Source organism: Sesamum indicum, linkage group LG8 (genome assembly GCF_026168435.1).
Source record: "Sesamum indicum cultivar Baizhima isolate 11 linkage group LG8, ASM2616843v1, whole genome shotgun sequence".
NCBI lineage: Eukaryota > Viridiplantae > Streptophyta > Magnoliopsida > Lamiales > Pedaliaceae > Sesamum > Sesamum indicum.
The window spans coordinates 1,663,925-1,685,321 of NC_142664.1; the positions used below are offsets into that span (position 1 = coordinate 1,663,925).

Genomic DNA, 21,397 nt, shown 5'->3' on the forward strand with positions numbered 1-21,397 from the left:
ATAACTTCAGGAGATCTAGCTATAATTTTACAAAATATAGGGGTGTTTATGTTTTTTGGTCTAATATCAAGGATTGTCAATGTAATTTACCCTTAATTTTTCTAACACTCCGTAAATTTATTTTTAAAATAAAATTTAACATCTTATAAATTTTAAAAAAATCTTATAAGATTTTATTAAAATTTAAATGGAGTTAAAATTAGGATTTGGGCCTCTCTGAAGAAGCCCATGCAATAAATATATGTATTTAAAGCCCACTGAAAGGCCCTATGCAATGAAAATTGTACAATCTGTTGAATGACATAAACACCCATCAAAACAGAAAGAAAGTCCGACTGATCTCCAGAATCTTCCTAAAACCCCCCATTTCTTCTTAAACCCTACCCCTTCTCACTCCCCAACACACACCCCAAATCGGCAACTCTGCTCTCTCTCCCTACCCACATAATCATTGGCGAAAATGCACCGGCTGTCGAGGCGTTCCGTCTCCGCTATCCTCCGAAATGCCGCTACGCGTTACCGTCCACTCTCATCCTCGTTTCCTCTCGATCATCACCTGGTATTTTCCTATGCTGTTTCTTATTCGCATTCGTCACGATTTTGTGTCTAACTTTGTGGTCCTCCCAAGCTCTTTGCAACATTCTCTATGTTTCATCTTGAGGGTTTTGCCGGTTAGAATTTATGTTGATCAAGTTGAAACTTAAAATGTAAGAAGGCGTGGATGAAGCATATGCTTTTATGCTTGTTTTACTGTACTAATCTTGCGATGTTGCGAGCATGAAAGTAAATACTTAGAGAGTCACATTAACCTTTTATGGGTAAGTTGGTTGTCCTAAGAGATTTTCGGAACGAGAAGCATGTATGTTTATTGTTTTCCTGGGTAGCAAAGTGGTGTCTTAGGCAAACTTTTCAGCATTGTTGTATGTGTTTCTTTTAGTGATTAAAGACTTAGGGATATACACAGAGGATCTTGATTGTGCACCTAAGTTCAATTTTACTATATGCATAGAATCTTGCATGTGCATCCAACTTTAAGTCTCTTTATAAAATTCCCCCTTTTCTGTAAGATTAGTTGAATATGCCTTTCGGTATCTTATTACTGTAGTGTCTCTTACTGGGACATTGTAAGATATTTCTGCATGGAAATAGAAATTAGTTACAAAGTTTCAAAGGTTACAGTGATCAGCCATTACGTTTGTGTGTCATTGTCTTTTTGTTTATAAATAAATCAGCCTTGTATCTGTTGTTTCCTGTAAATAAGATCTTCATTCTCCCCTGGTGAGTAGGCTGGACAGAATGATACGACAAAGAGATGGTGTTCTGTGTTGACAACTGGTACCAGCAATGGTATTGGTGATACCAAGCTGTTTAACATGAAAAATGGTCCTGTTGTGGGCCGTCGCTTTGAGTCTACTGCTGCTGCATCTGATGCATCATCCCCACCAGCTGAAAAATTTGAGTACCAAGCAGAGGTGAACTTGAATCGTATCTTATTGACAGTCTGATTGACCTATAATTCATCAATTGTTCATATTTATACTTGTTGTGGCAGGTTAGCCGTCTGATGGACCTTATCGTGAATAGCTTATATAGCAACAAGGATGTGTTTCTTCGGGAGCTTATCAGGCATGTCTTTCAATCTACATGACATTCACATCCCAATATTTTAGTTTTGCTATATTTTGTCCATTACAAGAAGTTTGTAGTATATGTTGATACTGCACCAGAGTGAGGTTTGAGAGCAGCATCTGAAAAGCATGCATGGATATCTAATGCACCTGCAAACTGGATTTTGGTTGGGGGAGTCAAGAAAAATATCAAATTAGATTTTGTTCATTTTTATGGGATTAGGATTTTAATCCATGAGGAAAGAAAAAAGAGTGATCATCCATGAATTATTACTCAATTTTGTTTGCTATACTGATTTGTTGTTGTCTTTGTATTGTTATATCCATTCATTATTTGATCTTAGTTACCTACTTTTACTTTTATATAATATTCTTTTGTTATCATTGATGACACTTAACTGATTGCTGAGGGTAACGAAATACTGTGAGTTGCAATAGAAACTTTTTTATACATGGTAATTGCTTTTACATGCCTGTTGCTCATGAATCTCGACATTCTAAGAAAACATCCCATCTGTGTGTTGAGCACTATTTCTGTCTTCCCTGCCATGCCTGTGCTTTCTGAACGTTTTTACTAACTTCCAAAAACCTTGATCTTGGTTAACAGCAATGCAAGTGATGCCTTGGACAAGCTGCGGTTCCTTAGTGTTACTGATCCCCAACTTTTGACAGATGGCGTGGACCTTGACATCCGCATCCAAGCTGACAAGGACAATGGAATTATTACAATTACGTAAGTTGTATGAGCTTTAAGCCTGCTTTTATCTTTTACTAACTTCCTTCCTAATGTTGAACCATTTTCCTAATAGAGATACTGGGATTGGCATGACTCGGCAAGAGCTTGTTGATTGTCTTGGTACTATTGCACAAAGTGGAACTGCGAAGTTTTTAAAAGCATTGAAGGTGTGTAATCCCTTTGGCGATACTAATAGTTTATTGTTTCTGTCTTTTGATAGTCATTACATGTATCACCTTCCTATTTTGTTGTTTGACAGGAGAGCAAGGATGCTGGTGCTGACAGCAACTTAATTGGTCAGTTTGGAGTGGGATTCTATTCAGCTTTCCTTGTTTCGGAGCGGGTATGTATGGGTTCTCCTGAACTAATTCCTCCTCTAAAGCTGAAGCTTACACCCCCCACCCCCAGCCTCTCTCAAAGAAATTGTTTTTTTTTTTTCTGTTGGCATGTTAGGCTTATTCATTTTTTGTATGAAAGGTTGAGGTTTCAACAAAGAGCCCTAAATCTGATAAACAATATGTATGGGAAGGAGAAGCCAACTCTAGTTCCTATACCATCCGAGAAGAGACCGATCCTGCTAAGCTCATTCCACGGGGAACTCGCCTGACTCTTTATCTAAAGGTCGGTTCAGAAACTTCTAATGTTGTGTTTCTGCATCTTCTTTGCTGGATCTTTGTTCTTGTCCTAATATTCCTTTTGTTTATGCATTAGCATGATGACAAAGGGTTCGCACATCCAGAAAGAATTCAGAAGCTTGTTAAAAACTATTCACTGTTTGTTTCCTTCCCAATTTACACATGGCAAGAGAAGGGATACACTAAAGAGGTAAAGATTCCCAATCTCTTCTGATGTTTTTTGACTTTGCACGTACTGTTTTTGTTCTATTGCTCCTCTCTAATAAAAAGGATTAAAAAGGTCTGTGCACAGATGATAAAATGCAGTTAGCATTACATATTGGTCAAACTGTGAAAATATAAGGTGATTGTAGAGACAGGATAAAGTGCCAATTCTTGATCCTGAAAATCCTGCTACCAGTTATCCCCCCAGTACTCCTGTGCTTCTGCTCTTGAAGGCAGCTACGCACTCTTCTTGCGAGGGCTTTCTAAAAAGTGGCACTTTTGCAGGTTGAGGTTGATGAGGATCCTGCTGAAGCTAGCAAGGGTGAACAAGATGGGAAGACTGAGGTACTATCCGCAAGCTTATTTAGTTTACAAGCATGTATTAGGTGTAAAGCTTTTTGCTTTCCATTGGTGAAACTTTTGTAATGCTTATTGTACAACAGAAAAAGAAGAAGACTAAGACAATAGTCGAGAGATATTGGGATTGGGAGCTTACAAATGAGACCCAGCCAATATGGGTGAGCTTATGAAGTGCTATTTTTTTCTTTATTTGCTAAAGCTGCTTGTCTCCGGAATTTAAGGTTCCTCTGTTCGATGCAGCTCCGTAACCCTAAGGAAGTCACTACAGAGGAATACAATGAGTTCTACAAGAAAACATTTAATGAGTACTTGGAACCTCTTGCCTCTTCACACTTTACAACTGAGGTTATACCCCTTCCTTACCTTGAAGTTTCTTATTGTTGGGACTTGGGACGACTCTGTTTAATATCCACTCTGCAAGCTGCATGCATCATTGAATGCTTCTTTTTGCTGCTATGCCTTTGGGACTTAAGTAAATAATCTATCTTTCTGGAAATAGAAACAGTTCAACAGTTGTATATGTGAAATTTATTAATTTTTTTTATTCATAATTTACTGAGTCTCACTCTATTGGTTGTTGCAGGGTGAAGTGGAGTTTAGGTCTATTCTGTATGTTCCATCTATAGCACCCACAGGGAAGGATGATATAGTGAATCCCAAGACAAAGAATATAAGGCTCTACGTCAAACGTGTATTTATTTCTGATGACTTCGATGGTGAACTGGTAAGAAAATAATGAAGGGTCTGTAAGCAAGGATTGTCCACTGAAACTATTTATAACTAATATTCATTTTCTTTTTTCGTCTTTTTATGGAATAGTTCCCTCGATATTTGAGCTTCATTAAAGGTGTTGTGGACTCAAACGATCTTCCTTTGAATGTCTCACGTGAAATCCTTCAAGAAAGTCGTATTGTAAGTATACAAAACAAATACCTTCTTCAGTATCCTGCCTTCGAGTATTCTGCCTTTCTAATTCTTTCTGCTTGCTGTTGATTAGGTGCGGATCATGAGGAAACGTCTGGTGCGAAAGGCCTTTGACATGATTCTGGGAATAACTATGAGTGAGGATAAAGATGTATGTTTCTTCCTGAAATTTTTAACTTGGATTCTAGGGAAGAATTTGTGATGTTTTCACTATAACTGTACTTCTATTTCCTTTCATATTTTGATTTTATCCACTTCTGGGGAAGCATATGATTTCTAACTTGCCTTTGCATTCCCTAACTGCTTTGTCCAATTTGCTCATATGCCTGTTCTTTGTACAGGACTACGTGAAGTTCTGGGAGAATTTTGGCAAACACATAAAGTTAGGCTGCATTGAAGATCGTGAGAACCACAAGCGCATTGCTCCACTATTACGGTTCTTCTCATCCCAAAGCGAGGAGGATATGATCAGCTTGGATGAGTACGTGGAGAACATGAAACCTGAGCAGAAAGATATTTATTATATTGCTGCGGACAGCGTAGCTAGTGCAAGGAATACACCCTTCTTGGAGAAACTTGTTGAAAAGGATATTGAAGTATGTTCTATCTGCTGATTGCATTGTTCTGCTGTCCACCTATTTTTTACTTGCTTCATGACCATGGTTTATTCGCTTGGTGCAGGTCCTTTTCTTAGTAGATCCTATAGATGAGGTTGCCATACAAAATCTGAAATCATACAAAGAGAAGAATTTTGTTGACATCAGCAAAGAAGATTTAGATCTGGGTTAGTTATGAAAACCTTCTCATTTACCTTTTTTAGTCTTCATTTTCCTTTAGTACTCTGATGAGATGACACTAGCCACTAGCCTAATCTTGTATGTGAAGTTAGAAAATCAAACAGCTATGCTTCAATGTCGTCTACCTATGGGTGCTTGAACTAGGGGTCTTGCCCCTGGGTTACTGTTTGTTGCCCTTGTTTTTCTGTTTTACGTTATGGCTAGTTAAAGGTCATATTATTCAATGCAGATGTACATTTTCTATATCCGTATTGTTCTTGGTGATCTATGATCATCTTTTCTTGGTTGATTCTGAGGTTTCTGATGTCCTATCCATGAACGGTGTAGGTGACAAGAATGAGGAGAAGGAAAAAGAGATAAAGCAAGAATTTGGTCAGACTTGTGACTGGATCAAGAAACGCTTAGGTGACAGAGTTGCCAGCGTTCAAGTCTCAAATCGTCTCAGCACATCACCTTGTGTTCTTGCCTCTGGGAAGTTTGGTTGGTCTGCCAATATGGAGAGGTGAGGCCTCGAGATTTTGCTGAGGCAGAAGAATCTGCATGGCTTAAATATGTTTATATATCAACATACTTGTGCCTGAGATTTTTCTGTTATTTTGAACTCAATGCAGGCTGATGAAAGCACAAACTGTTGGCGATCCCTCAAGCTTGGAGTTTATGAGAAGCAGAAGGGTTTTTGAAATCAATCCAGAACATCCCATAATCAAAACTTTGAATGTATGGTTACTTGGTCCTTAGAAAGAGTTCACATGTAAAATATTGTCATTCTTGTTTCCACATCTGAATTGTATGTAATATTGCAGGCTGTGTGCAAGAGCAATCCGAATGATGAGGAAGCTCTGAGGGCAATTGATCTTTTATACGACACAGCTTTAATTTCCAGTGGTTTCACTGTGAGTTACTTCTCTTTGCAATCCTTTCTTCCTCTTCTTCTTCTTCTTCGTTTATATATATGTATATATGTTTAACAGAAGGAAAGATGAGCTCAGCAGTAGTCCAAATTTGAGTAGATTTCCTCTAACTGCACACTGAGACTTTGGCAGCAAAATGCTTTCTGTTAACACTTATGTGGTGATGGTGTCTTCTGAGGCCAATGGTTGTAGCTATCCTGTGAAGTGTAGTCCCAGATGTGGTTTTCTATACTAGATAGATGATGTTTTGGCTAGAATCTTCTTATTATTATTGTCTTCCAACATCTTCCTGCATGCGGTAACAATATTATAATGTATATATATTTGATCGATGCAGCCTGAGAGTCCTGCACAGCTTGGAGGAAAAATTTATGAGATGATGAACATGGCTCTTCTAGGCAAGTGGGGTGCATCTGCAGATGGGTTTCAGCAGCAAGTAAATCCCACTTCATACGTGCCAGAAACGATTGAAGCTGAGGTCGTCGAGCCCACTGAAGCTGGTTCGAAAAAATGATAGGTGAAGACACTCATATATCCATGCCTTGGTAGTGATATGCATAGTAGTTTCAGTAGAGTTGGTCAGATTGAGATCCATGATGGACGTTGCCGCACTTTTAGTCTGTTGTGCTGCGCTGACAAATTATCAGGGCATGGACGAGGTATGTAGTTTTGTTCCAAGAGAAACATGTTTTCCGAGTGATAACTGCAGGAGCAAAGAATGTTGATTATCACGAATTTGAATAGAAAATGAATAGATGTAATAAGAAATTATTATTCACAGAAGCTGGTGATGTCTGTTTCATCAGTAAGAGTTATATGATCACTGGATCTTCTTATTGGTTTTGTAGTCATTGCAACGCGAATTGCCTTCTCCTCCGTTAGTTAGATTAACAGGCGTTAGTTGTTGATATCAGCCAAACATATTAGGTAACCTATCTATTTTTGTTCTTGGTAGGAATAGGATGTTTTGTAATCTTCTGCTGACCAAAATACTTGGGGAGGGGAGGGTGAATTTGTAATTTCAAATGGGATTGAAGACTTGCAAATTTGGCCAATCTAGTGTATACAATTAATTATTCTAAAATTAATGAATTATTGTATAAAGGAATTGTGAAGAGATTAATCAATCATTACATTTGGCTGTGGACATTAATAGTTTTGTATCTCAACCCTTTAATTTGGTTATGCTGGTTGGGTTAGTAACGAGTGGTTGTACATGCCATAAATTTATTTATAGTACTTATATATTCGTGTTGTTATACATATGGTAATCTGATTCCTTTTTTTTTTTACGTTAAATAAATAAAAGTGCTAAATATTGTGAATTCGGTACAATGTATTCACAAAAGCAGTGTGAAATTTAGCAAGATTAAAGGTAGGATACAATAGAGAAGAGAAAAAACAAAAAAATGAAAAAGGATGAAAGAAGGGAGGCAAAAATTGACTCGTCATTTCTTTTGTCATATGGGGTTAGTTTAGTCTTTACACGAAACTGAAAGAAAAGGAGAAGAGTTTAAATATGCATATGTGTCAAGTTCAAGTAGCAGCAAATGCAGTATAGATTTATTTATGGATGGGTGAAGAGGTCCACCAACACCAACCCATATAAAGTATTTTGGAACAGTATCTGAACTTGAGAGAACAAATTCCTTAAGATATGGACATTGGGAATAATTTGACACAATCCACTCTTCACCTTTGTTTTTCTTTATTAAAAATAAATCAATTCTCTGCTTTATATAAACTTTATGTTGTATTAATTGGACGTATCTAAAACCCAATTAATAACTAATTTTAACGAAGCCCTGCATTTTCTGCACCTCATATAAGATTGCTGACTATTATTAAATTAATTTAAGGATAAGCTATACAGATATTATTTTTAAATGATATCGATGTAAGTTTTTGTTCTTCTCATAAAACGCTAATGTGAATTATAATTACAATCTCATGGATTTTCTTAATTTTACAAAGAATCTGGAGAATTTGCATAACTAGACTTGATATTAATTGTCACAGTGTAATTTACTCTTAATTTAATTATTATATTATGAATATTGATGGGGGTGCATAGTATTTATTGAACAAACACCCCCTTTATATGGTAGAAACGGCATAAAATTCGTATCCACCCGACCGCTTTGGTGATTTGAAATTTGAACCGTGTACTTCCTGACAGCTCATAGCATGAGATGTGCCATGTGGACCAGGCTCGTATGGACATCTTGACTGTTCCACAATATTTATGGTAAGACACATTGGCATCAGTTTTGATTACATTTAACACTTTGATCGCATTTGTCCATATCGAATTTGAACTGACTTAGGTATCGGAGGGTTTCAGTTGGAAACCTCCCAGTTAGCTTAATAAGCTTTTCTTTTATCATGGATCATACATTTTTGGGTAACTTATATCGAGCTCGAGTCTATCGATCTTCGAGAGATTGTCACTTTTCTACCCCGGATCAATTTGGCGTTGTCAGTGGGAAACTTGAGAAAGCATTCAAGGCTGGGGATGAAAGGAACATCTAGGATGGAGAATCTGTCTGTAGGAAGGAAGAAGAGACTTCTCTATGGCACGATGATCAAATAGTCCACTCGTTTCGAGGTGACTTGCAGCGTATGATGGAAGAGGCTAGCAGAAAGGTTGTGGTAGAATATGAAAGAAAAACAATAACCCCAACAATGCGAGACTTCATAAAAAGACAATTATTTAAGGAAAAAAAGTCGAAGAAGAACCAAGAGGAGCAATGAATAAAGGAGCGCCTGAGATAGAGTTGTTTGATGCAACATCCAGCGAGAAAGGAACAAGGAGGAAGCCAGGTATCTTGGAAGTACATGTAGATGATGTAAGTCGACAGATCGAAAAGTTGGGGTTGCAACTAAGAAAAATGGTAAAATTATATAGTCATTCCTTAAGTTATGTTTATTTATACAAGTACACTTTATTTTTGGTAAAATTATAAATACACCCCTTAAAATTATATTTGTAAATTATATCGACATTCTTTGCAGGACAGAAACTTACAGATACACCCACTCAAAAAAATTACATCGACAACCCCTTAGGAACTATATTTGTTGTTCACACAAATTTCAAAAAATAAAAAAAGTTACAAGACCATTAATATATGGGCAAATCGCTTTTCTGTAAATTTAAATAAAAACATTCCACAATTTAAAAATAAAAGTAATTATCTGATTGTTATCCATAAACTACGATCCAAGGGCTGAAAACTTATTTATGGATCTAAGGCCTTGAAAGTTTATTACCAACGACATGGAACCTTAACACTTTGTTGTGGGGAAGAGTTTTTAACTTACTTTTTTAGTTGATGTAGATTTGATATATATATATATATATATATGTAGTATTTCTGACATTGTGTCTTGATAATCCAATTTTATAGGCATAAGTTAGGATTTTGACTTGCAGCTCACTCTTGTTGAAAGTTGAATTCAATAAAGGTTTTTTTTATGGACTAATCTTCCAAAGTGTCGAAATTAAACATGCATCAACCCAATCAATCAATTCAAAATAAAAGAATAATTTATACTATTACCTTGAATCGATCCATCAAAAAGCATAAAATTGCATATTACGAATCTATCTACCTCAAAAATATACAAAATTCAAATTCATTATGAACTTATTTTGAAACTCAATTATTAGTTAATTTATTCAAACTTATTTAGTTTAAAATTTTAATGTAAACACTTGTATATTTGTTAAAAAAATATTTATATAATTAAACTTAATTTTATTGAGTGTGAATGTAATTTAAATTAAAAAAAGAAGAGATGATCAAAGGTTAATAAAATAAGTTGGTGGAAATCACAAAAGGTAAACTTAATCTTATAGCCAAACTTATACATAAATATATATATAGATTACTTCACTCCAACATGGATGACTATAACACAATAAATATTTTAAAAGGAAGATAGTGTTGAAATCATAAACAAAAAAAAAAAAAAAAAACAAAGAAGATACGGCCAAAACACACACATATGTGTCAGATGTCAAATCAAAACCTCTCACATCATAATAATAATAATAATTATATATTTTTTAATATAAGTAATGGTCAAACCAATCATGGGCATTGATGCAAGTAATAATCACTATAATTTTGCTTTACTTAGGAGTAATTAAACCCCATTTTAATTTTAATTTTAATTAATGTGTAGAGGAAGGTACAAAGCAGACCACTAGGCGCATTCTAGCAACTGTCCCCCCCCCCCCCCCCACTTCCCAAATTAATTACACACCACCTATTTTTCCTGTCTTTTTCCTTTTACTGCTCTCCATGCCGCCTCCTCCTACCATCAAAACCATCCTTAGAATAGATGCCCCCTCAACCCCCACCCCCCCTACCCCATCTCCCCTTTTCCTCTTTCAGAACTCTGAGCTCAACATAACATAAAACACACTGCCTTGGCTCCCTAAAACACCCCTTTAACCACTTTTCTCTCATTCTCTCTCTCTAAATATATATATATATATATATATATATTGAGAGAGAGAGGAGGTAGACAGATGTGTACATGCATGCATGCATACATTACATACATACATCTAATCTATGATAGGTCCTGGGGGGGGGGGGGTGCACAAGAGTGGCAGAAAAAAACAAAAACATTCATCTTTAAACGCTGAATGGATTGGTTGGGTCTCTTTCAACATTTTCTCAAAAGTAAAAGAAATTCAGAAGAGGGACAATAATAAGTAGTAAATGAAAGAAACTTGGGTGCAATATATAATAAAAAGAGAATTCTACGATGGAGATTTCTTACTTTTAACTCTTGTTCTTGGGAGAACATATCTTTATGAATACTACTGCTGCTGCTACTACTACTATAATACTGTTTCTCTACATTTCTTTACTTTACTAACTACTCTATAAGTAATAGTATTGTATGTGAACAAATTTTGGCCTTACATTTGATTTCTTTTTAATTTTTTGGGGTCGCTTGTTTTTCTTAACCTTTCCCCACATAGATGATGAGATAATGATGTATTGTACCAAACACTCACAAGTCTCTCAAGAACTACAGAGGGACAGAGAGAGAGAGAGAGAGAGAGGTTAAAAGGGAGAAGAAAAGAAAAGCACATTCTTTTTTATCCCACAACAATTGATAATTGATTCCAGTTGGATTTCTGCTGAAACCAACTGGATATTTTTTTCAATCCTAATTCCTCTTAGTTCAGTGATGCGTTTTTCTTTGATAAAGTTGTCTTCTTTGATGCTTCTTTTGTTGTCTCCTTCTATCTATTTCCCTCTGCCAATTCACACGTTAAGAGACTTCTACGTGTGACTTCTTCATATATCAAAAGGAAGGGGCCTGTATTTACTATCTTTCTACTGATTCCAGCTTCAGCTATCCAAATCAGTTTCTAAGTTGTCTTTTTTTTGTCATGATTGTCCTTCCTGCAAGTGTTCTCCAAATCAAGTTAAGGGTTGTTGTATGGTTTTTTTAAGCCTTCACGTTCAGAGAGTGTACCATCTTCTTCACATGTCGCTGTGAGAAAATTTGGAACTTTATTTCACTGCAGAATCTACTGTTCCACTGCCAACTTGCAGATTTTGATTCCCTGTCTAATTCTTTTTAAGGGTTTTGCCTTGCTGAAGCCCCCTTAACTTTGAGAAGATTTCATTGCCTTTTCTTGAAGGGTGCTCAAGAATCTTTGTTTCTAATTATTTCTTGGCGCTTTTAGGGTGTCTTTCTTGATCTTCTGCTTGATTTAGGGCATTTTCCCTATTCTAATACTTCCTGAAAGTTCCTTCTTTAAAGACCCTTAGGTTTTCATATGTTTTTTTAACTGAATTGCGCCCCCCCCCCCCCCCCCCCCAAGAATATGCAGTTCGGCTGAAGTATTGGTGTTCTCGTGGTGGGTCTCTTTGATGATTTTCTGTTTGATATTGGATGAGTTTCTCAACTGTTTCTTGGGTTACTTTGAAAGTTGCGAGGCCGTTGCTCAATGTATGTAAGTGGTTTTTGGTGAAGATGTCTTCGAATGGCAAGAATTCTGGTTCAAATGGCAACCTCTGTTCCTCCTATAATCCGCAGGACGCCCAAGAGTCATGGCATGGAAGAGCAAGTGATGGGAAATGGAGAAGAGGACTTGTACTCTTGTGGCTTGTGGTTTTTTCTTTTGTGTTCATTTGGGTCTTGTATTCGATCTTGACTGACGGAAGATTGGGCAAGAAAGTGGAGACTCCTCTTACAAGTGGAGATGAAGCTCAAGATTCGTTGGAGAATTGCAATGCGAGCATGGAGAAGGTTAGTTGTGCTTTGGCTTCTTGATCCATTTGAAAGATGTTTGTCTATTGTTCATACCCTCAAAGGTTTAGAGTTCTGATCTTGATTGCTAGTGATGCTTTCGGTTTTTGTTTTCTGGTTTGAGAGTGATCTGCGCTTGATGATGACTTATCAACAAAGATTGATAGGATCAAACATAGGAGATAAGTAAAATTCATAATTATACCACTTATAATGATCTACATAAGTTTGCACTCTGAACATGGACTTGCTCTTTTAATTTGAACTTAGATCATAAATGATCTCATAGGACTTACTATCTCCGCCCTGCCTGTCCAGTGTTGACATGGAATAAAAAGTTGTGGAATGCGAATTTGTGATAGGCTCTTGAAGTAGATTCGTTGATTCTATGAGCCTTATTAGAAAAGTCTCTCTAGTTCCATTCCATTGATGGAACAGTAGTGGAATTCTAATGTATGATACCTGTCAGCAAACTCTATGTGGAGCCTATCCACCTCGACTTCAGGACTATCTTAGGTAAAGCATCAAAATGAAAAAAACTCACCCTTCATTAATCATCTATCCATGTACAATGCGCAGCAGCCGATAACCAATCTTGGACTTGCCCTCTCCATGGGTGAAGGAAAACAAGAGATTCAAGATAGTGTATGATTAGGACGTATCGATTCTGAAGATCTTGTTTTCATAGATGTTTGCGATGAAATGAACTTAGCCTAGAAAATCATAATTTGTTCGTCCTTCTCTTTCTTCAGAGAAAGGAAGAAGAAAGAAATGGCTCCAGGAGTAGTGAAGGAACATACCAACATTGTTTAACTAACAACCGCTGCACTAGATAATCTTATCTATTTTCTATTGATGCTTTATCATATACATTACGTAAAATACTGTCTCATTGTCTTCTATTTTTTGTATCTGCCAAATAATCAATTTCTTAGTCTTGAACTTGTTCCATAGAAGTGTCTTTCCACTTAGAAAAGATTCTTGCTATGCCCCTGTGTTACGATTTAACATTTGGTTTGATCCCAGTTATAATAAATTATGTGCTACTGGTTCTATGTGCTCCTTTCTCTTCATTCAGCTACTTGCTCTTGTCTGCATCTTTCAGATTGTGTCTATGGCATGCCGCAGAGAATGGGGATGTGTAATCCCTCCACGAACTATATTATGTGCACTTAAGATGCTGGGTTCCAGGAGGCAGATATTTCATAGGCTGTGGGAATTGGTGGCTGAAAAGGTGGGACTCACTGCACCTTGCCCATCCATAGAGGCTACTGGTGCAATCTATCATGGTTTACCATCGTCTCAGGAGATTTCTTCATCATTTTTTAATACTACAGTTTCATCAATTTCATCCGCACATCTGTGTTGCAAAGAGGTAAGATATTTTTATGTGATTCTAGGTTCCACAGCCTTTGACTGAAGAATGCCATCTGTACAGCTAAGTGTAATGTGATTGAAGATCATGAATATACAGATTTTCTTCTCATAATGGTTGTTGCATCTTGAATCTACGAAATTATCTACTGATTACTTAAGCAGTTAATTAGATCTTCATTGATTTATTTAATATATCTTCATAAATCATCTCTCTCTCTGAATTCATTTCGTCACGAGCAGGTCTATTACCCAGTACTGTCTTTGAACCTGTCTTTGGCCTATGAAGACAGAAATTTCTAATTTTCATGTAAATGTTTTTGGTAACTGTTATAATCTGAATCTTAAAATCTGCATAGGTAAAGATGTTTAATATATTAGTTGGCATGCTATAATGCTTTTCAACGGGACTCTAAAGGAATTATTCAACCAAATGTCAATTGCATATCTTGTCATTCAAGAGAATGTCTTTTTACAGTTTATTATCCACTGAACCTTAAGCAGCTATTAATTGGTAAATATGCTTGAATATATGCTCGTATTGTCCATATATATTGCATCTATTTCCTTTCTTGGACAGCCAAAACAAGACTAACAAGCTTAAGTGGATCCTTTTCTCTAATACTTTCTTCTCACTTAAGTATCGTGACACCATTAACTCTCAATTCATATTTTCACAGAGCAACTGCATAGAAATAGGGAAAATTTTATCCTTTTCAACTCCGATATAAACATCTGTGTCAGGTCAAAACTACACCTAATCTTCATGGATAGAGAGAGTACAGTTGACTTGCTAGCTAGACATGATATGAGATAATATGTTCTGTTATATCCCTCAAATTAATTTTTAAAAAGAAAAACCAGAACGAGCAATGTATCCTTTTCAGCAGATTATATATTGTAAGTTGTGTTATCTTTTTCAACAGTCTGTGAGAGAAATTAAAATCTAAGTGAAAATTGACATCTTTTTGCTTTGGCTTTCAGCAGAATGAACTGAGAATGAGAGAAATTCGTACTGATGCCACAGATCATTGCGAGACCATTTACTATGGGTTTGCCAAAATTTGCTTGGGGGTCCTTATTGGGATGGCTGTAAGCTACAACCTGCGGAAGTTCTATGACAAAACTAGGAGTCAAAAGCATGAGATGAGACAGAAACTTCCACTATTGCAGCACGCTCAGCTGCAACAGCAGGCACAAAGTTCGTCACGAAGTACCGGAAAATGGAGGAAGAAGCTTCTGGTTATTTTTGTCTTAGGCGGTGTAATCTTTTCCGTTTGGTTATTTTGGTACTTGAATGAAGACATAATGTTGAGAAGAAAAGAAACTCTGGCGAGCATGTGTGATGAACGTGCTCGGATGCTCCAGGACCAATTTAATGTCAGCATGAACCATGTTCATGCATTGGCTATTCTTGTTTCTACATTTCACCATGGGAAACAGCCTTCTGCTATTGATCAGGTACAAATGCCAATACTTTCTGTAGCCTTTTGTCCTCTGATCTCAGAGTAATCTGTGTTTCTCACTTATGCAACATTAGTGGTGATGATCTTGTAATGCAATTTTGTTTGCCAACTTTTGGATCATACAGAAAACATTTGAAGATTATACTGAGAGAACAGCTTTTGAAAGACCTCTCACAAGTGGTGTTGCTTATGCTTTAAGAGTTCGTCACTCTGAAAGAGAGCGCATTGAGCAGCAGTATGGATGGACAATTAAGAAAATGGATGTTGAAGATCAAACTTTAGCTCAAGACTATAACCCAGAGAACTTCAGCACTTCACCTGTTCAAGATGAATATGCACCTGTTATTTTCTCACAGAAAACTGTGTCTCACATTGTCTCAATTGATATGATGTCTGGCAAGGTGTGCTTCTAACACATCTCTCTTTATTTTGACATTACATGAATGAATTAATATAAAGTCTTGTCAAATGCTGAAACATTTGGAACTCTTCAAATTTCCTTAAAGGATAAAGTTTAGAGTTTTAGTCACTAGGCTCCCAGGTTTGGAACCATTAGATGGGACCTTGAAAAATGTAAATTTTAAACAATAAAGTACTAGTATATGATAATCTTTACTAGTTCTGTGCATAGTGTATAATCTTGGTATGATAAAAATGGGACTTTTCTGTATTTACATTATGATAACGACCCTTCTTCTTTGCATCATAAGTTCTTAGGCACCCCATAAACGTAATAATTATATGATAGTTACTGCATGTTTCTTAGGATTGTGATAGGTATTGGACATTCAAATTGCTATTTTTAAGACTCAGGGATATGGAGAAAGAGCTTTCTGGAGACATATGCGTTATATATTCAGTTATAAGCTGCATTTATGATGCCTCAAGCATTTTCTCCAGAGACTTGTCAGTATAAATGTTTATATTTACATCAGCACTTACCCTGGATATATATCAAAGCAAATATGGAAAAAAAAAAAAAATAGATAGCTAATTAATTTGTAAGTTGCAGTTGTGGTTTAGTTTTAGGGACTTGTATCAAGTGTTCAAGATTTGTGTTCATTGGCGAAAAGTTAGGATGCGGTGATTGACGTTTCGAGCACCAAACACCTTGGGCATGGTTTTGGCTTGATAAAACTCATGCATCTTAGTGAAATAGTCCGTTTTGATATTTTAGGCGACTTGTCTTTTGCAGTGAAATCTCCAAGAGGGTCCCGAGGAACTGAAATTTATGTTGGATGGAGTAGATTATATATGGTTACTGATATCTTTTTCATTGTATAGAGAAGTGAAAAATGACGATTAGACTCTTCCATTACCTTTGAGGGTTCATTTTTCTCTATTTAGCTGTTAATTCCATTTAAAGTCAGGTGCATGTTCTAATCCACGTCCTTCAAGGTGACTTTATCATAAGTTAGCAAGTATACTATAAGATATCCTATAATCATTTATAATTAACAAGATGTAAATTATTTTTTGTTCTTTCTCAGAAGATACAAGATGAATTATGAGCCACAATCTTCTGTGCGTCCGCGTGTCTTTTGCTTGCCCATTTCATGCAACTTACTCTTATTGTTGTTTTCATACAGGAAGACCGTGAGAATATCTTACGGGCTAGAGCTTCTGGAAAAGGTGTCCTGACATCACCATTCAAGCTATTAAAATCCAATCACCTGGGTGTTGTACTTACTTTTGCTGTATACAACACTAATCTTCCTCCTGATGCTTTGCCTGAGCAACGCATCAATGCCACAGTGGGGTAAATAAATACTTTAGCTTTTGTGGTATATCAGTGAGCCATACTTCTGTGTGATTCTTCATGTTTTCCACTTATGAATTGTCTACTTCTCTTCTGATTTTGTGTTTGCTGCTCCATAAAAGTTATCTAGGTGCTTCCTATGATGTCCCATCATTAGTTGAGAAGCTCCTACATCAGCTTGCTAGCAAACAGACTATTATCGTGAATGTATATGATACAACCAAGCAAGCTGCACCAATCAAAATGTATGGCACTGATGTGGCTGACATGGGATTGCTGCATACAAGCTACCTTGATTTTGGAGATCCAACTAGGAAGCATGAGATGCATTGCAGGTTGGTATCTGTTCAACTTTCCAATCGGCCAAATGAGAAACAGCACTTGCTTCTAATGTTGTCTTGAATTCTCCCTGTATAGGTTTAAACAGAAACCTTCTCCACCTTGGCAAGCAATTACAGCATCTCTTGGAACACTTGTTATCACTTTGCTTCTGGGCCATATCTTTCATGCAGCCATAAATCAAATTGATAAAGTGGAACAGGATTATCAGGAGATGATGAAGCTCAAACATCGTGCTGAGGCAGCTGATGTGGCAAAGTCTCAGGTAAATTTAAAATCATATGGTTTAGGCATCTGCTTTTATGCATTTCATTCCTGCATCTTAGACTATTTGCTGACTTCTTTGCTCCATTCGTTATACTTTATACTGATCTACACTAGGCTTAAACATCTTCTATTTTTCGTTCTTTTTGTGATCCATCTTTACCCTTCTATTATTTTTGCTCAATCCTTTTCTCTGTCTAACTTCTTTCTCTTTTGTAGTTTCTAGCAACAGTTTCACATGAAATCAGGACTCCGATGAATGGAGTTTTGGGTAAATTTTAGATTTGAGTTTACATGCTTTCCACAGTGGGGTTGGGTGGTGGGGGTGTTACGGGAGGTTTCTCTTTTTAGCTGTTGCAGCTAATATAAAATTAGCACTTAATGCAGGTATGTTACAGATGCTTATGGACACAAATCTAGATGCCTGCCAACTGGATTATGCTCAGACTGCTCATGATAGCGGAAAAGATTTGATATCATTGATCAACAAGGTTTTGGATCAGGCCAAGATTGAATCTGGAAGGCTTGAATTGGAGGCTGTACCTTTTGATCTGCGCGCTGTTCTTGACAAGGTTCTGTCAATTTTTTCTGGAAAGTCTCATGAGAAAGGAATTGAGGTAGAAACCCAAGTTATTTATTTCTCTTCCTCTGTGTCCGTATGTGTGTGTGTATTTTTCAGAGATCAGACTTGCACCTTATATAATTTCCGTTTTGCACTGTTCTTAATCTCCTGGTGGAACACAGCTGGCCGTTTATGTTTCCAATAAGGTGCCACAAGTAGTCATTGGAGACCAGGAGCGGTTTGGGCAGATTGTCACGAATCTTGTTGGGAATTCAATTAAGGTTGGATCAGAATATTTCCATGCATTCATCTTAGTTTTGAGAGTCACATCTGTGATATTGTAGACCAGTCCCGTCATACCATTTATTTGACGTCAACTTCAATACAGGGTAAATTTATATCATTGTTAAATGATATCATCAGTTTTCAGCTGGTTGTTGACTGATGGATAGGCCATATTTGTAGTTGATTTCATTCTTAAGTGGTAATATATCCCAAGATCTGAGTAAATGGGGTTGCTGATAGTTCTGAACCTCTCATTCCAAATGATCTTGTCATATGTTCTGAGAGATAAATGTAACTGTATCTGTGTAAATAAATAATCATCTTCTGTTTATATTGCAGTTCACAAATGACAAGGGGCATATATTTGTATCTGTGCATTTAGCCGACGAAGTGAGGTTTCCCCAAGACATGAGGGACGAAGTTCTAAGACAAAGCTTGAATGTTGTTCAAGATGATTTAAATGCTTCATTTAATACATTGAGTGGGTTTCGGGTAGTTGATAGATGGAGAAGTTGGGAAAATTTTAAGAATCTTGGTGACACCGCAGACGAACCCGGAAAAATCAAATTGTTAGTGACCGTTGAAGATACAGGTACAGGTATACCTCCCGAAGCCCAAGGCCGGATTTTTACGCCCTTTATGCAGGCTGACAGTTCTACATCAAGGAAATATGGTGGGACTGGAATAGGATTGAGCATCAGCAAGCGTTTGGTGGACCTTATGGGTGGAGAGATTGGTTTTGTCAGCAAACTCAACACCGGCAGTACCTTTACCTTTACTGTCACCTTCACAAAAGCCGAAGCAAATTTGCTGGATAAAATATGGCAGCCATGCGATCCAGCTGTTTCAGAACTCAAGGGACTAAGAGCATTGGTAATCGATGAGAAAAGAATCCGAGCAGAAGTTGTGAGATACCATCTCGAGAGACTGGGAATATCTGTCAACATAAGTTCCAGTATGAAGTCTGCTTGCTCTTATCTTTCAAGGTACTTTTCTGGTGTGGGATTTCGTCTTTCTATGTTTTCCGAATAAATGTTTATAACTGACGATGAACTAGCTGATGGCTTTACTTTTTCTGTTGGCAGTGTCTCAGAGTCTGAGAACTTCGCTATGGTCCTTATTGACCAAGAAAACTGGGATAAGGAGACTTGCTTTTCGTTCCATAGCCTCATAAAGAAGATGAGACACACTATTTGCAGGAGCGAACGAGGATTCTCTTTGAAGATATTCTTACTAGCAACCTGCCTAAGCTCTACTGATCGCAACAAGCTGAAGTTAGACGAGTTAGTGAATGACTTGATAACAAAGCCTCTAAGGTTAAGTGCATTAGTATCCACCTTCCAGGAAGCAACTGGAAAGAGGCTTGATACAAGGGGCAATCCATCTAGACTAAAAAATCTACTCAAAGGCAAGCAAATTTTGGTAGTCGACGATAACATTGTCAACAGAAGAGTTGCAGAAGGTGCTCTAAAGAAATACGGTGCAGTTGTGACCTGTGTGGAAGGGGGAAAGTTTGCTGTCGAGTTGCTTAAGCCCCCCCACGAGTACGATGCTTGCTTTATGGATCTCCAAATGCCAGAAATAGATGGGTAAGCTTTCTCCACCTTGAGCCTCACTTTTGCATAATTACGTTGACCTGTTCTGTTTGAATTGGTCCAATAGATCCAATTTCTTGTTTGATGTACTGTAGGTTTGAAGCTACCCGACAGATCCGTAGCCTTGAAAAGGAATATAATGAAAGAATTAGCTGTGGTGAAACATCAGTTGGCGGAACACTGTCTCGTTGGCACACTCCAATACTAGCAATGACGGCAGATGTGATTCAAGCAACAAATGAAGCATGCATGAAATGTGGGATGGATGATTATGTATCAAAGCCGTTTGGAGAGGGACAACTTTATTCAGCTGTGGCACGCTTCTTTGAGACCGGATGATTTGCTGTATGCGGCAGCGGGTGATGATGTTGGTTGGGATTCAGTGCTCCCTCTAAGAGCTTAGTAGCAGTTGAGCATTTGATTACTGACAAGTGACTCGTCGTGTCTGCTATAACTGGGTTATAGGCTTGGCTGAATCCTGGTTGGACGGTCGGTGTCTCTCTTCTGGCTTGGCTGTTTGTGTGTGGGTGGGTGTGACTGAATTTCAATGTACAAAATTTTCATTTTAGTTTTGCAACAGGAGTGGAGCTCGGCTGAAACGGTAAGGAAACCATTGCAAGAAAAAGCAGAGGAACCGACGCTTACAAACATGCATACAAGATTGACGCTAAAAGCTCTCATTGCCTTAAATTCTTTACTGGGAAAGGATGTATCCTGTCCAGAAAAGTGAAGGAGAGATACCTGTGTGTATCATCTGTGTTTTGGTTTAGAATCTAGATAGATAGATGATGTTTGAGTTGTAGTGAGATATTAGTGTGGGTGTGAAAATGTATGACTGTATATAGATATGAGGTTTGAGATTGAGATTAAGATTGTTGTTAGGCAGATTTGCAATATTATATTTTTTTTGGTGGGAATTGTATATGAGAGAATTAGATTCGTATGTTGAGATCCATACTTACAGGGGATGGCCTTGATTGTTTTTGATCGATGCTTAAATTAGTAAGAGAGATAATATGAGCGAGCTCGTTAAGAGGCGGAATGCTGTATGGTCATTGTGAGCTCGTACATATTCAACTCTTACTGCTGATGAGTGTTTTAGGGACTCCTATTCTCATCTCAGACTTGATAATCTCCTGAAGCTACTAAGGGGAGAAATGAGAATTGAGGAAGTTTGGGATGGTGTCAAGACCAAATCTCATCCATCAAACACTCCAGAAAAGTGTCCTAACTAGTGAAGTTATTGAAATGGAAAACAATCTCCAATTGGAGA

At 37.2% G+C, this 21,397-nt stretch overlaps 2 protein-coding genes across 6 annotated transcripts; both read left to right on the plus strand.

Annotated features, from left to right (window-relative positions):
* Positions 1-344: 344 nt before the first annotated feature.
* HSP89.1 (HEAT SHOCK PROTEIN 89.1) lies at positions 345-7,038 on the plus strand. The gene is made up of 20 exons (XM_011087091.3): positions 345-559; positions 1,287-1,472; positions 1,553-1,626; positions 2,236-2,361; positions 2,438-2,531; positions 2,624-2,707; positions 2,842-2,985; positions 3,076-3,189; positions 3,489-3,548; positions 3,647-3,721; positions 3,804-3,908; positions 4,147-4,287; positions 4,383-4,475; positions 4,561-4,638; positions 4,829-5,083; positions 5,169-5,271; positions 5,612-5,786; positions 5,896-6,001; positions 6,088-6,177; positions 6,533-7,038. Exons 1-20 carry the CDS (start codon positions 461-463, stop codon positions 6,707-6,709), a joined length of 2,379 nt encoding a protein of 792 aa, XP_011085393.2. The 5' UTR covers positions 345-460; the 3' UTR covers positions 6,710-7,038.
* Positions 7,039-11,208: 4,170 nt separating this feature from the next.
* On the plus strand, positions 11,209-21,109 carry LOC105167397 (histidine kinase 2). 5 transcript variants are annotated; one of them, XM_088883295.1, is made up of 14 exons: positions 11,209-12,480; positions 13,586-13,855; positions 14,839-15,315; positions 15,446-15,721; positions 16,910-17,079; positions 17,202-17,414; positions 17,497-17,683; positions 17,902-17,953; positions 18,058-18,299; positions 18,427-18,525; positions 18,869-19,515; positions 19,615-20,118; positions 20,220-20,613; positions 20,705-21,109. In XM_088883295.1, exons 1-13 carry the CDS (start codon positions 12,124-12,126, stop codon positions 20,461-20,463), a joined length of 3,738 nt encoding a protein of 1,245 aa, XP_088739421.1. In that variant the 5' UTR covers positions 11,209-12,123; the 3' UTR covers positions 20,464-20,613; positions 20,705-21,109. The 5 variants fall into 5 exon arrangements, with proteins under 5 accessions (XP_088739421.1, XP_088739423.1, XP_088739422.1 ...); XM_088883297.1 differs by having other exon boundaries at positions 14,842-15,315; XM_011087093.3 differs by having other exon boundaries at positions 11,210-12,480; positions 18,070-18,299.
* Positions 21,110-21,397: the final 288 nt, after the last annotated feature.